Source organism: Rhinoraja longicauda, chromosome 6 (assembly GCF_053455715.1).
Source record: "Rhinoraja longicauda isolate Sanriku21f chromosome 6, sRhiLon1.1, whole genome shotgun sequence".
NCBI classification, from domain to species: Eukaryota; Metazoa; Chordata; class Chondrichthyes; order Rajiformes; family Arhynchobatidae; genus Rhinoraja; species Rhinoraja longicauda.
In genome coordinates this window covers 74,984,844-74,998,212 of record NC_135958.1, presented here as the reverse complement: position 1 = coordinate 74,998,212, position 13,369 = coordinate 74,984,844, and the positions used below count along the sequence as shown (strand labels likewise).

The window sequence follows — 13,369 nt, the reverse complement described above, 5'->3', positions numbered from 1 at the left end:
CTTCCACTAGTGGAAACATCTTCTCCACGTCCACTCTATCCAAGCCTTTCACTATTCTGTCTGTTTCAATGAGGTCCCCCCTCATTCTTCTAAATTCCAGCGAGTACAGGCCCAGTGCCATCATACAGTGTGGAAACAGGCCCTTTAGCCCAACTTGCCCACACCGACCAACATGTCCCATCTTCACCAGTCCTGCATTTAGCACATATCACTCAAAACCTGTCTTATCCATGCGGCCGTCTAAATGCTTCTTAAACGTTGCGATAGTCTCTGCTTCAACTACATCCTCCAGCAGCTCGTTCCATACACCTACCACCCTTTGCGTGAAAAAGGTGCAAGCAAGTTCAAATGAGTACAGGAGCAGCCTATTGTGCAATTTTGCCACACTGTGACCTCTCCATTTATCTCAACCTTATTTCAGGAACAAATAAGTTTTAGAAAGCGAACCAAACAGCAGATGCTAAAATCTAAAACATTCACAGAAACGCTGGAAAAACTCAGCTAGTCAAACTGGATCTCTTCCTCCAAGCTTACCTTCGATAGCTGTAACTCCGTTCTTTCCCCAGTTTTGAGGATGGGTCCCTGAACCAAAACATTAGCTGGTGTCTCTTTCACAGATGCTGCTTCACAGGCTGCGTTCTTGCAGCATTTAGGTTTTGGTTACCATAAAGTATTATGTGGGACCGTGAATGAAAATTCCTTGATTGGGACCAAGATTGATATAGACAATTTCTCTATATTTTGATGAACCGACCACTTTGATATTTTCCCTTCTCCCTCTGGAACATATTGTATTTAATACAGGTGCTCCTCAGCTTACGATGGGGTTCCGTTCCGCGAAACCCATTGTAAATCGAAAATATTTAAAGTCGAATTGCATTGAATACACGCGATCACGTGGCCGGAAGCGAGCGGCGGCTCGCTAAGGGTCGCTGCCGTTTACACCATCGCAAAGTCGAAATATCGCAAGTCGAAGCATCGTAAGCCGGGGAGCACCTGTATTTACCGCTATCTCAATGCACTTAGTCTCTTGAGTTCCTGCCTAAAGTAGGCATGCAGGTGCAGCAGGCAGTGAAGAAAGCGAATGGTATGTTGGCATTCATAGCGAGGGGATTTGAGTATAGGAGTAGGGAGGTTCTGCTGCAGTTGTACAGGGCATTGGTGAGACCACACCTGGAGTATTGTGTACAGTTTTGGTCTCCTAATCTGAGGAAAGACATTCTTGCCATAGAGGGAGTACAGAGAAGGTTCACCAAATTGATTCCTGGGATGGCAGGACTTTCATATGAAGAAAGACTGGATAGACTCAGCTTGTACTCGCTGGAATTTAGAAGATTGAGGGGGGATCTTATAGAAACTTACAAAATTCTTAAGGGGTTGGACAGGCTAGATGCAGGAAGATTGTTCCCGATGTTGGGGAAGTCCAGAACAAGGGGTCACAGTTTAAGGATAAGGGGGAAGTCTTTTAGGACCGAGATGAGAAAGTTTTTTTTCACACAGAGAGTGGTGAATCTGTGGAATTCTCTGCCACAGAAGGTAGTTGAGGCCAGTTCATTGGCTATATTTAAGAGGGAGTTAGATGTGGCCCTTGTGGCTAAAGGGATCAGGGGGTATGGAGAGAAGGCAGGTACGGGATACTGAGTTGGATGATCAGCCATGATCATATTGAATGGCGGTGCAGGCTCGAAGGGCTGAATGGCCAACTCCTGCACCTATTTTCTATGTTTCTATGTTACAGCACCAGACACCGGGTTCGATCCTGACCACAGGTGCTGTCTGTATGAAGTCTGTACGTTCTCCCAGTGATGTGTGGATTTTCTCCGAGTGCTCCAGTTTCCTCCCACACTCCAAAAACGTACAGGTTTGTGGGTTAATTGGCTTTGATAAAATTGTAAATTCTCACTAGTGTGTAGGATATTGTTAGTGTGCGTAGATCGCTGGTCAGCGCAGACTCGGTGCCGAGGGGCCCAATTCTCTAAAGTAACTAAACGCATACTTATTTTTTATCTTGGTCCCAAATAATTCCTTACGGAACAATTTCAACCAATACATACTAAATAGAGGAAGCAACAAGAATGACAAAATACATTTAGTAACACCAACCTCAAATAGAAAAGTACATAAGCCTGTTGGTTCAGGACCACCTTGATGTTACTACAATGAACCATTGAGTCATTCATCTGATACCACTGCCCATTGCTGGCCTGAAAGAAAACAATGCAACATTCACATTCTGGGGAAATCATCATCTGGAATACATCAGCTGAGTAACGTCAGCTTACATGCTTTTGCCACCAGTCTTAAATCACCCACTTGGAAGGTTCTAGTGAACCTTTATATTCTTTTTATTCACAAAATGCTGGAGTAACTCAGCAGGGTCTCGACCCGAAACGTCACCCATTCCTTCTCTCCCGAGATGCTGCCTGACCTGCTGAGTTACTCTAGCATTTTGTGAATAAATCGATTTGTACCAGCATCTGCAGTTAGTTTCTTATACTTTATATTCTTTTATCTGATTTACATCTTGTTTTTAATTACCAAATGCTACCGAGGAGAAGTAAACTCCACATTTTGGCATTTATTCCACAAGTAAGTTTAGATCTTAAAAATCATTGCAGATCCCATGCTGGATTTAAACATTAGTTCACTATTGCAGACTATTTTTCTGACAATATTTAAGAGTAAATTCATATTGAAATGAATGGCTAGTCTCAACTAGTCAGGGGCAGCACAGCGGTAGAGTTGCCTCCTTACTCTAAGAGTAGGAGATCCGGGTTTGATCCTGACTACGGGTGCTGTCTGTATGGAGTTTGTACGTTCTCCCCCTAACCGCGTGGGTTTCCCCTGGGTGCTCTGGTTTCAGGTTTGAAGGTTAATTTGACGTCGGTAAAAATTGTAAATAGTCCCTAGGACAGCATTAGTGTACGGGGATCACTGGTAGGCGCGGACTTGGTTGGCAGAAAGGCCTGTTTCGCACTTGTCTTTAAACAAAAAAAAAGTAACTGTATTGAAAGTGGTTCATTGTCAAAACTTAAATCAGTAGGAGACAAATGAACAGGTTTGTTACTATTCAAAGAATTAGCGTGGGATGTTGTACAAGATAGATGAGCAATACAAATGCACGGCAATTTGTTCATATTTTTGAGGGTAATTGCATTTAAAAATATTTCAATGAATTTTCGATATTTCAGAAAGGGGAAATATTTGAGCTGTGAAGTTAACCGTGTGTTTCCTCACCTTGACATAACAGTAGTAATGTCCAGCATGGCAACTGTATCCAGAATGTACCAACACTGCGTACAGCGCATAATTGACTGGCTCACCATTAGTCTGGGACATATATGGACGAATATTCAGATGTTCAGGGTAGCCAATGTCCTGTTACAGCACACAGAACACAATACAACAAAAAAGCTTTGAGTTAATTTTATCTCTAAATGTAAATTATTCAAAAATTCTATCAGGACATGTCAAAATAATCGCTCACCATATTTTAACATATTCCATCCCAGTCACACAAGAAGTTCTCGCAATAAATGAAACTTTTTATGTAACTGATAACTAGACTTTGACTTGATTCAGTAAGTGTTTATAGAGTAAACGCATTTATTTGCCAACTTTCATTATGATTCAGAAATTCTGCAAAGCAACAACCATTCAAAAATTCTGTAATGGTAAATGAAGGGTCACGATGCATAATATTTCACCCTTAGTTTATGCTTTTACAAGGCAAACATTTGGCTGCAGCATAACAAAATGTCAAAGCTATTAAAATAATTAAATGAGATTGAATTCACCTTTGTGATTTTACCACCACTGAAGTTTGCAAATCGCTTCAAAGAAAGAGTCAGAACATTTGACGCTCTGTGAATGGAAAAGCGTTTGGTAGCTTGTACCTTCTTCTTGCACCTGAAAACAAATATTGTTACAGTCAATAACAATCTTCCGAATGAGTTAAAAGAGTTCAGAGTTAACACTGTTGCCGACTTCAACAAGAATGGCAAAACAGAATCTAAATTCTGACTACAATACTGTCAACCTGGTCTTGCAACTAATAATTGTTTTAGACTTGTTTCAAATATTTATTACCTACTGATCTTATCCTGCTAAATTTATACATTTAGAGTACCTCACAAATATTGCATGTTGAACATAACAATGCATTCTTTACAAGAAACGTAATGGATTGTGCAGTAACTAAGTACTGGAAAGCAAGTGTGTGGAGAATCTCAGGCTTGTAAAACTTTACATAATGTCTGATGTGAAGAACAAAATTTGCACACTGAGCAGGTTTAAATACACTTGCATAGATAGTTCAGCTATAATGTGATAATTGCATAACCCAAGAAAGCCTCGTGTTATTAAAAAGAAATCACGTTACAAAAATAGGATTTTCAAAAATAAAAGGTATTTTTAATAGCAATATATATAGTTTGGTTACGGCAAGCTAAAAATAAAGACTGTTTGTTACGCCGTTTAATAAGGTATCTGCACAAGTGTCAATAGAAGCCATTGCATGATAATTTCAGTGGCTACCTGCGGTCAAATTGACACAGTGTTCTTCAGAGGCAATGTTGTCCGATTACTGAGGGAAGGTTACATGGAAAAAGTTTTTTCCTTCCAAGACAGCCTTTTCTCCATTTGTTAAGGTAACAGTTAAGCGGTTGTCTCACTCCCCCAATTAAAATAGTGTTACAATTAATTTGGCCCTCACAATACAAATAGTGTTGTCCAATGTTATGAAAATGTACATTATGGTAGAACTATCTATAATTAGGTATAAACATGAAGTAATATGCTCCCTCTCAAAACAGAATGCAAATAAGTTCAAACAAAAAAGAACTTTTAGCAAATAGCATATATACCAAAATCAGGGCCCCGTTACTGCTTTCTCTCCATATCCCTCGATTCGGAATGTACAAACTCCATACAAGCAGCGCCCGTGGCCAGGATCGTACCCAGCTGTAAGGCAGCAACTTTACCGTTGCACCACCGTGCCGCCCTGTTGTGTTAAATTTAAATAACCTCTCACAAGAGAGACAAACAAATGATTGTCTTTGAAGTGCACGCTTTGCACCTCTGCACTCCAGACTTTCACTGCTTAAGGCACAAATTGCCGAGGTAGGCTGAATGCAGAAATTATTGATCTGCAGGAAATTGCATTTGACCTAGAAGGAATCAGTGCTGGTTGTGGGAAAGGACGCATTCACTCCTCCTGTCGCACATGTCGATGGCACATTCAACCTTTTATTCTCCCATCCTGTTGAGACAATAGACCAACCCTGGAACCTTCCAAGTCAACACAGATTCAACACTTACTCAATGAACCTCCATGCTTTCTGAACATAGACACAAAGTGCTGGAGCAACTCAGCAGGTCATGCAGCATCTCTGGAGGTGTGGATGGGTGACGTTTCGGGTGGGGACGCTCCTTCAGTCCCGACCTGAAACATCACCCGTCCTTTTTCTCCAGAGATGCTGTATGACCCGCTGGGTTACTCCAGCGCTCTGCGTCTATAATCAGCACCTGCAGTTTCTTTCTACACACATTATGCTTTCCGAGCTCTGCACAAATGTTTACGATGACTAGTTAATTAAAAAAACACTTACTTTGCACACATGTAGGCGTTTTCCCCGCTGAGAGAATCAGATTTCACAAAGCCTTCAAGAGCTCGGACAATGTTCGGCGCTTGCTAGAAGACAAGTAAATATGGGTCAGATGAAATAGTGATGCTTAATAATCATTTGTTTAATTCTATTTATAGTCCAACCAAAAATTGCTATGTGTGTAAGATGCCTTCACTATCTCCAAATGTGTTCCATCATGTTAATTAAACAATCTGCAGACAAATCCACTCTGGGTTTGTACGACCTTGCACGTCGTGTTCTACTCTACAGGTGACCTGTGCGTTACAGAAATTTGAGCGACATCATTTCACCTCACGGAATTTACATATCACTATCAAAATACTGGGATCCAAATCATAACATTTATGTGGAAAAGGTAAATAAACAAACATCCAAATTACATTTTTTCAAACTCGCATTTCTCAACACATGCGCATGATTGAAAGCGTGATTTAGACTTTAGAGATACCGTTTAATAATAAACAGACCCTTCGGCCCACCGAGTCCATGCCCACCAGCGATCAACCCATAAACTAGCCCCACCTAACACACGCTAGGGACAATTTACAATTTCACCAAAGCCAATTAACCTATAAACCTATACATCTTGAGTGTGGGAGGAAACCGGAGAACCTGGAGAAAACCCACACGATCACAGGGAGAATGTACAAACTCCGTAGAGACAGCACGTGTAGTCGGGATTGAACCAGGGTCTCTGGCGCTGTCAGGTGGCAACTCTCCCGTCGCGCCACCGTGACGCCTTATGTGGACAGTTTTCTAGGAATGAAGCCCCTGCAAAGCTGGGGACTTCTATATTATTGTGTAGGGAACACAATGAAATAATACATCAAATACAACCTTTAGATGTAACAGTCTGCAACACTGTGGAATAATGCAGCACCTTGGTAGTATTAGAAATGTGGAACCTAGTTTATATAACTCGGTACCTACATATAGTTCAGAAACTGAATAAATACCCATTAGTCACAAATCTATCTTCTTTTTTTCCCCAGCTGTTAAATAAATTTACATTCTAAAATAAAGGAAAGAGGAGCATTTGATAAATGTAATAATGAAGTATAATTGGCACAAAGTTAATTACAATACCATCTCCAACTTGGGCCTCATCACTTTTTTTACAGTCTACGTAAAGCTAAAAGCAGCCAAGGCAGACTCACTGGAGGCAAAACTTCAGTGACAAGGCTGCACTTCACGTTACTCCCACCTAAAATGCAAGCCCCACTCAAGTTCAACATTCACAGTGAAATGCAAGATCACAATCCACCTTTTGGTTCAACATGAGCGGTAACCACGGTGGCGCAGTGGTAGAGTTGCTGCCTTACAGCGAATGCAGCGCCGGAGACTCAGGTTCGATCCTGACTACGGGCGCAGTCTGTATGGAGTTTGTACGTTCTCCCCGTGGGTTTTCTCCGAGATCTTCGGTTTCCTCCCACCTCCAAAGACGTACAGGTATGTAGGTTAATTGGCTGGGCAAATGTAAAAAATTGTCCCTAGAGTGTGTAGGATAGTGTTAATGTGCGGGGATCGCTGGGCGGCGCGGACCCAGTGGGCCTGTTTCCGCGCTGTATCTCTAAATCTAAAAAAACCCACCCCTGCATTGCATTCATAACATTTATCAAAATTACTGATTTATCCTTCAGAAAGACGTACATACCCTTATTTCGAGAGCAATATCCAAATAAGGATCATAGGTATCTGATACACTCTTGCAGGAGGAACACTTAACTTTGGACACAGGGAGTGGAGAGATCAAAAGCAAAAACATGATAATAGTTAATAGACATTAAATGCAGTGCGGAAAATCTTTACTCTAATTTTGCCAGTCTTCTTACAAGCTGGTAACAATTAATCATTTTCCTATACTAAGTCAATGCATCCTTAAGGTAAAGGCTCCTCCATGGTGTAAACTATTCACCAGATGCTCTCTGCTTTGCCCTCTTGACTTAGTTTTCAAAAGCAAAAACATGCACAAGAAATGAGAGAATTCTCTTCTCTCCCAGCCCTCAAGAGGATGAAGGTTGAGGGTTGTTTATGCAATTGGATGCCACGAATGCCACTTTGGAAGAATAAAGTGCGGGGGCCGCCGTGAGGGAGGTGGGGAATGAACAAAGGAGGACCCGGCGTGGGGTAACTTTGTCAGCGCCCTTTATGTGGCGACCCTTTACATACCTTGGGTATGCAAAACAAAGAATTTTCCTCTGACTGGTCACGTGTGACAATAAGAGTATTCATTCATTCATGACTAGTGGTGTCCTACATGGATTGGTACTAGGATCCTTGATGTTGGACATGAATGACTTGGATGTAGTTGCGCGAGAGAGGGGGCAGAGGAGAATTACCATGACACTGACTGGGATGGAGCAGTTCAGCATGAGGAGAGACTGGAGAAGCCAGCTTTGCTCTCCCTGGAGCAGAGGAGTTTAAGAGGAGACATGATTGAGGTATATAAAATCATGACGGGTCTGGATAGGGTTGCAGGAAATGTCACGTAGATAAAACCAGAGGACACATATTTATGATGAGGAAGAGATCTAGAGGGAATATGAGAGGAAACCTTCTTCATCCAGAGTGTTGAATGTACTACGAGTGTTGAAAGTGTGACTGAAGTAGGGTCACTGATAGAATTCAAGTGTCTCTACACGCACTTCAATTGCTACGACATAGAAGGCTGGGTGCAATGCAGGAGGGTGGTCACTGGTTGTCATGGAAGAACTGGGCCAAATATCCTATTTTCATGCTGTATGATTTTATTCTCAAAAGCTTGTGATCAAAAAAATTGCCCACAAGGAATTTCTGTTGTGGAAAAAGCTGAGCTACGTCCAGAGGTCATAGCCTCAGGATAAAAGGATGTTCCTTTAGAAAGGAGATGAGGAATTTCTTTAGTCAGAGGATGGTGAATCTGAGGAATTCATTGCCACAGAAGGCTGTGGAGGCCAAGTCAATGGATATTTTTATGGCAGAGATTGATAGATTCTTGATTAGTACGGGTATCAAGAGTTATGGGGAGAATGCGGTTGAGAGGGAAGGATAGATCGGCCATGATTGAATGGCGGAGTAGACTAGATGGGCCAAATCGCCTAATTCTGCTCCTTGAACTTATGAACCAACTGAATTATCAACCAACAGTTTGACGATATTTCTATGGAAAATCTGAACGTTTTGCTATTTGAAAAGTTTTTGTTTTACAATGTTTTCTCTCTTCAGCTTGTGTTCTCTTTAATTTATTGTTTATCCCAATGCCAGATCATTCCTCATCTAAGAATGCAGTAATAAGATCTATATTTGCATCCCTGCCATAAACAAATAGGATGGGTGTTGCTGGGCAAACAGACCCTGGAGATAAGTTAGTGCGAAGAGCCCGTTTCAGCGCTATCTAACAATATGACTATGACATTACTGGAGTTACATATTACAGCAACATCAAAATTAGCTAACATTTTTGCAGTGAACTTACCTCGCGACCTAAGATATCCTCCAAAGATCTGGTGGACTAATGAAGTAGCCTGTGTTTGTCGATCTAGCCTTCAGCAGTTGTAAGCAGTTGGGGGAGGGGAAGAAAAGAGACACTATTACATTCAACTGGTGGATTACACTAAAGAGGCATTGTTCACATTAACATGGGATTAACTCCAATGCAATCCAGGAAAGATCGAAGTACTTTATAATTTAGCTATAGCTGTCCATTTGGTGAAATTACTCTGCTTTAATTATAATTACACGAGTGAGATTGTGGGTCCCATACCGTGCTTCAGACTGGAGAGGCACATGACAGGTGCCACATGCGTAACTCAGTATCAAATTGTATCTCAGTGGGCACAGAAAACACACATTTGTCAAATTACTTCTGCTCAACACACCAATTTTATCCACAAGGGTAAGAACATAGGATGTAGGGCATAAAACAAAACCACCTCCCCACACTTTTCTTTTAATAAGTACAGTGGTGCTGCGACAGAGTTGCTGCCTTACAGCACCAGAGACCTGTGTCGACCCCGATTATGTGTGCTGCCTGGATGGAGTTTGTACGCTTCTCTGTGACTTGCGTGGGATTTCTCCTGGTTCTCAGGTTTCCTCCCACACTCCAAAGACGTACAGGCTTATCGGCTAATTGGCTTGGTAAAAATTGTAAATTGTCCCTAGTGTGTAGGATAGTGCTAGTGTACGGGGTGATCGCTGGTCGGCGCGGACTCGGGTTGGCCGATGGGTTTGTTTCCGCGCTAAGCAGAAACTTAATTTGTATCTCCATCGGCTATTCTCAAAATAAAATGAATGCAAAAGTGAACGTACTTGGTGTGACTGTTGAGACAGGCCTTCTGCATTGCATCAATGGTGTATCTTAAACATTCATGTGCATCTTCTTGGTCCCCAAATCGAAAATGTCTTGCTATTTCTGGAATTAACATTAATTACAGCAACATGAAGCAAATATACGGACATTCAAGGAGTACATTTCCAAACCACACCACCTATAAAATGTGACAGACAATTTAATTAAGTCTACTTTGGTGGCATTCTTGTCATTTTCACAGCAGTGCTTTCATCCTAAAATAATGTGGTCAGAACAGTTTGGTCCTCGAAACATAATCTTGCAAATACAGGTACACCATCGATTTTCCGGCACCCTTGGTTTCAGAGTCTTGCGCCGGATTGTCAATTTTGCCAGACCAGAGGTCACGTAATAATAAATTTAACAAAAACACCTCTGACCCACTAATCTTACCCCTCCTGTGTCTCTAAAGCAGTGCTTCTTAAACTGGTGAATGGTTCACCCAAGGGCAAATGAAATTATTGTGGGGTGAATGAAAGTAGAGGGGTGAATGAAGGGTGAATGGCTTAATATATATAAAATTACATACAAGGGAGAATAAGACGAAAATTACCAAAAAAAACATAAGAAAATATAGTCGAGGGTGAATGAAATTTTGTGATGGAGACTCAAGGGTGAATGACACTGAAATAGTTTAAGAAGCAATGTTCTAAAGCACTATGGACTGCTAGGAATAAAGAATTAACAAAGAAGTCAACGGTGGCGCAGCAGTAGAGTTGCTGCCTTACAGCGAATGCAGCGCCTGAGACTCAGGTTCGATCCTGACTACGGGTGCCGTCTGTATGGAGTTTGTACGTTCTCCCCGTGACCTGCGTGGGTTTTCTCCGAGATCTTCGGTTTCCTCCCACACTCCAAAGACGTACAGGTATGTAGGTTAAGTGACTGGGTAAAATGTAAAAATTGTCCCTAGTGTGTGTAGGATAGTGTTAATGTGCGGGGATCGCTGGGCGGAGCGGACTCGGTGGGCCGAAGGGCCTGTTTCCGCGCTGTATTTCTAAATCTAAAATCTACAACCACCTAGTGGTCACTCTGTGAAACAATGAGTTGTTTTCAAATGCAAAGTTGTTTTTCACAGCTAAAAATGTATTTTTGTTACTGCAAGCTTAAAAATACTGAAGGCCAAAGAAGGGTCCCAACCCGAATCATTACCCATCCTTTTTCTCCAGAGATGCTGCCTGACCTGTTGTTACTCCAGCACTTTGGTATAAACCATCAGCTGAAGTTCTTAGTTTCTACTAAAAGCTGTTTGTTACATTGTTTAACAGAGTATCATTGCATAAGTATCTATGCAAGTAAATGTTTGTCAATTTCAATAAACTGCCACAGTGAACTAGCAGCCTGTGTTCTTAAAGAGAACAGTTGTGTCTGATTACTGTGGGCACGTTTGGTCCACTATAACCAAAATCTGTTATAGAGAGGTCCTTAGTAAGGGTAGACAATAATACCAAAAGGAGATGTTATTGATCGAAATACCAGAAGATTTTTGGTATTTAAAGAAATTGAAGGTCCATGAAAGGAGACGAGGAGAAACTTATTTAGTCAGAGAGTGGTGAATCTGTGGAATTCATTGCCACAAAAGACTGTGGAGGCCAAGTCAACAGATATTTTAAAGTTGGAGATTTATAGATTCTTGATTAGTGCGGGTGTCAGGGCTTATGGGGAGAAGGCAGGAGAATGGGTTTGAGGGAAAGATAGATCAGCCACAGATGGCGGAGTAGACTCGATGGGCCGAATGGCCCAATTCTGCTGCTACAATTTATGAACGCATGTCCTATCAGATTGGACCGACCGTCATTTTAACAAGTTTTCAATAAAATGAAACGCTGAATAAACCAACATCCTCAGAAAACGTAAACATTTAAATTATTGACTTACTTTTTAATTCACGAATAAATGATAATGGCTTGATAGCATTTCCACTATTGGCAAAGGCCTGTATCAGGTGATTTTGCATGATGCAAATCATACAAAATCCGGCCTGCGTACCTGCAGAAAAATAGGACACGGATCAATAATACAAGAAATGCAAGTTCAAAAATCCTAATGTCATCTGTTTGGGTGAAATATAGTCAAATAGATCAGGTATAAATTCAAAAGGTCAATACTTGGTTAGAAATAAGTTTCAGTTCAGTTTCGCTTCTTGTCATGTGCACTGAGGTATAGTGAAAAGTTTTTGTTGCGTGCTATCCAGTCAGCGGAAAGAGATCAATCCAAGATGGACATAATACCAGCGTTGCAGTTTTGATTAGCTTCAGAAAAAGAGCGAGAGATCAGCACAAAAGAGTACACGCCAAGAGCAATTGCAAACTGAAAGATGGAGGCAATTATCCAAGACAAAGTGTTCCACACTGACAAGCAGTCCAACAGCATGGAATGATCGAAGGTAAACACAAAATGCTGGAGTAACTCAGCAGGTCAGGCAGCATCTCTGGAGGGAAGGAATGGGTGATGTTTCGGGTCGACACCTTTCCTCGATCTGAGGAAGGGTCTCGACCCGAAACATCACCCATTCCTTCTCTCCAGAGATGCTGCCTGACCTGCTGAGTTACTCCAGCATTTTGTGTCTACCTTCGATCTTAACCAGCATCTGCAGTTTTTTTCCTACACGAGCATGGGATGATCATTGGGATGGCATCCCCCTGGTGAAATAAAACAAATTGGAAGAACTCGCCATTTAGACTTTAGAGAAACAGCGCAAAAACATGCTCTTTGGCCCACCGAGTCTGTGCCGACCAGCGATTACCCCGTACACAGCGATTACCCCCTACACACTGGGAACAATTTTACAATTGTGCCGAAGCCAATTAACCTACACACATGTAGGTCATTGGAATATGGGAGGAAACCGGAGCACCCGGAGAAATCCTACGCAGGTCACGGGGAAAACGTACAAACCTTGTACAGACAGCACCTGTAGTCAGGATCGAACCTGGGTCTCTGGTGCTGTAAGACAGCAACTCTACCGCTATGGCACTGTATATTAAACAGGGTATTAAACCTGGTGTGTAACCAGGGTTTATACTCAGCTCATAAAATGGATATTTTACATGGGTTTTGGACCAATACTGGATATTAAGCATGCAGAGATAGAAAAATAACATGGCGGAAGTATAGACGCATCCTTGACCTCTGGGAAACATTACAATTTCTTAATATAACTTGGAATTAACTGTGGGCACGAGGAGTGGAAGTAGGGGGGAAATGGGGGACTTGATGTATCTTTCCCCATTGCCCAATGTCAGCTTGAAATCTGGCAATTATAGAAAAGTACAAAGAGATGGATTGATAAGTTAGTTGTTTTAACCGTATCATTTTTTAAGTATTTAATTTTGTTAAGTTTAGAAAAACAGTGCAGAAACAGTGGCCCTTTGGCCCACCGTCCTTGCCAACCAGT

At 41.7% G+C, this 13,369-nt stretch overlaps 1 protein-coding gene across 5 annotated transcripts in view; it reads right to left on the bottom strand.

The window, feature by feature from the left end:
* The window catches only part of usp36 (ubiquitin specific peptidase 36), a 70,630-nt gene that overhangs the window by 27,190 nt on the left and 30,071 nt on the right, over positions 1-13,369 (bottom strand). For all 5 annotated transcript variants that reach the window (XR_013547410.1, XM_078401349.1, XM_078401348.1 and 2 more), the window contains 8 exons: positions 11,851-11,961; positions 9,936-10,038; positions 9,103-9,170; positions 7,303-7,373; positions 5,610-5,692; positions 3,798-3,909; positions 3,238-3,378; positions 2,104-2,204 (listed from right to left, as the gene is read on the bottom strand). Coding sequence is in view for 4 of the 5 variants with exons in the window: in XM_078401349.1 (XP_078257475.1) it covers positions 2,104-2,204; positions 3,238-3,378; positions 3,798-3,909; positions 5,610-5,692; positions 7,303-7,373; positions 9,103-9,170; positions 9,936-10,038; positions 11,851-11,961 (790 nt within the window). In the remaining variant the exon portion in view is untranslated. The remainder of the gene's footprint in view (positions 1-2,103; positions 2,205-3,237; positions 3,379-3,797; positions 3,910-5,609; positions 5,693-7,302; positions 7,374-9,102; positions 9,171-9,935; positions 10,039-11,850; positions 11,962-13,369) is intronic.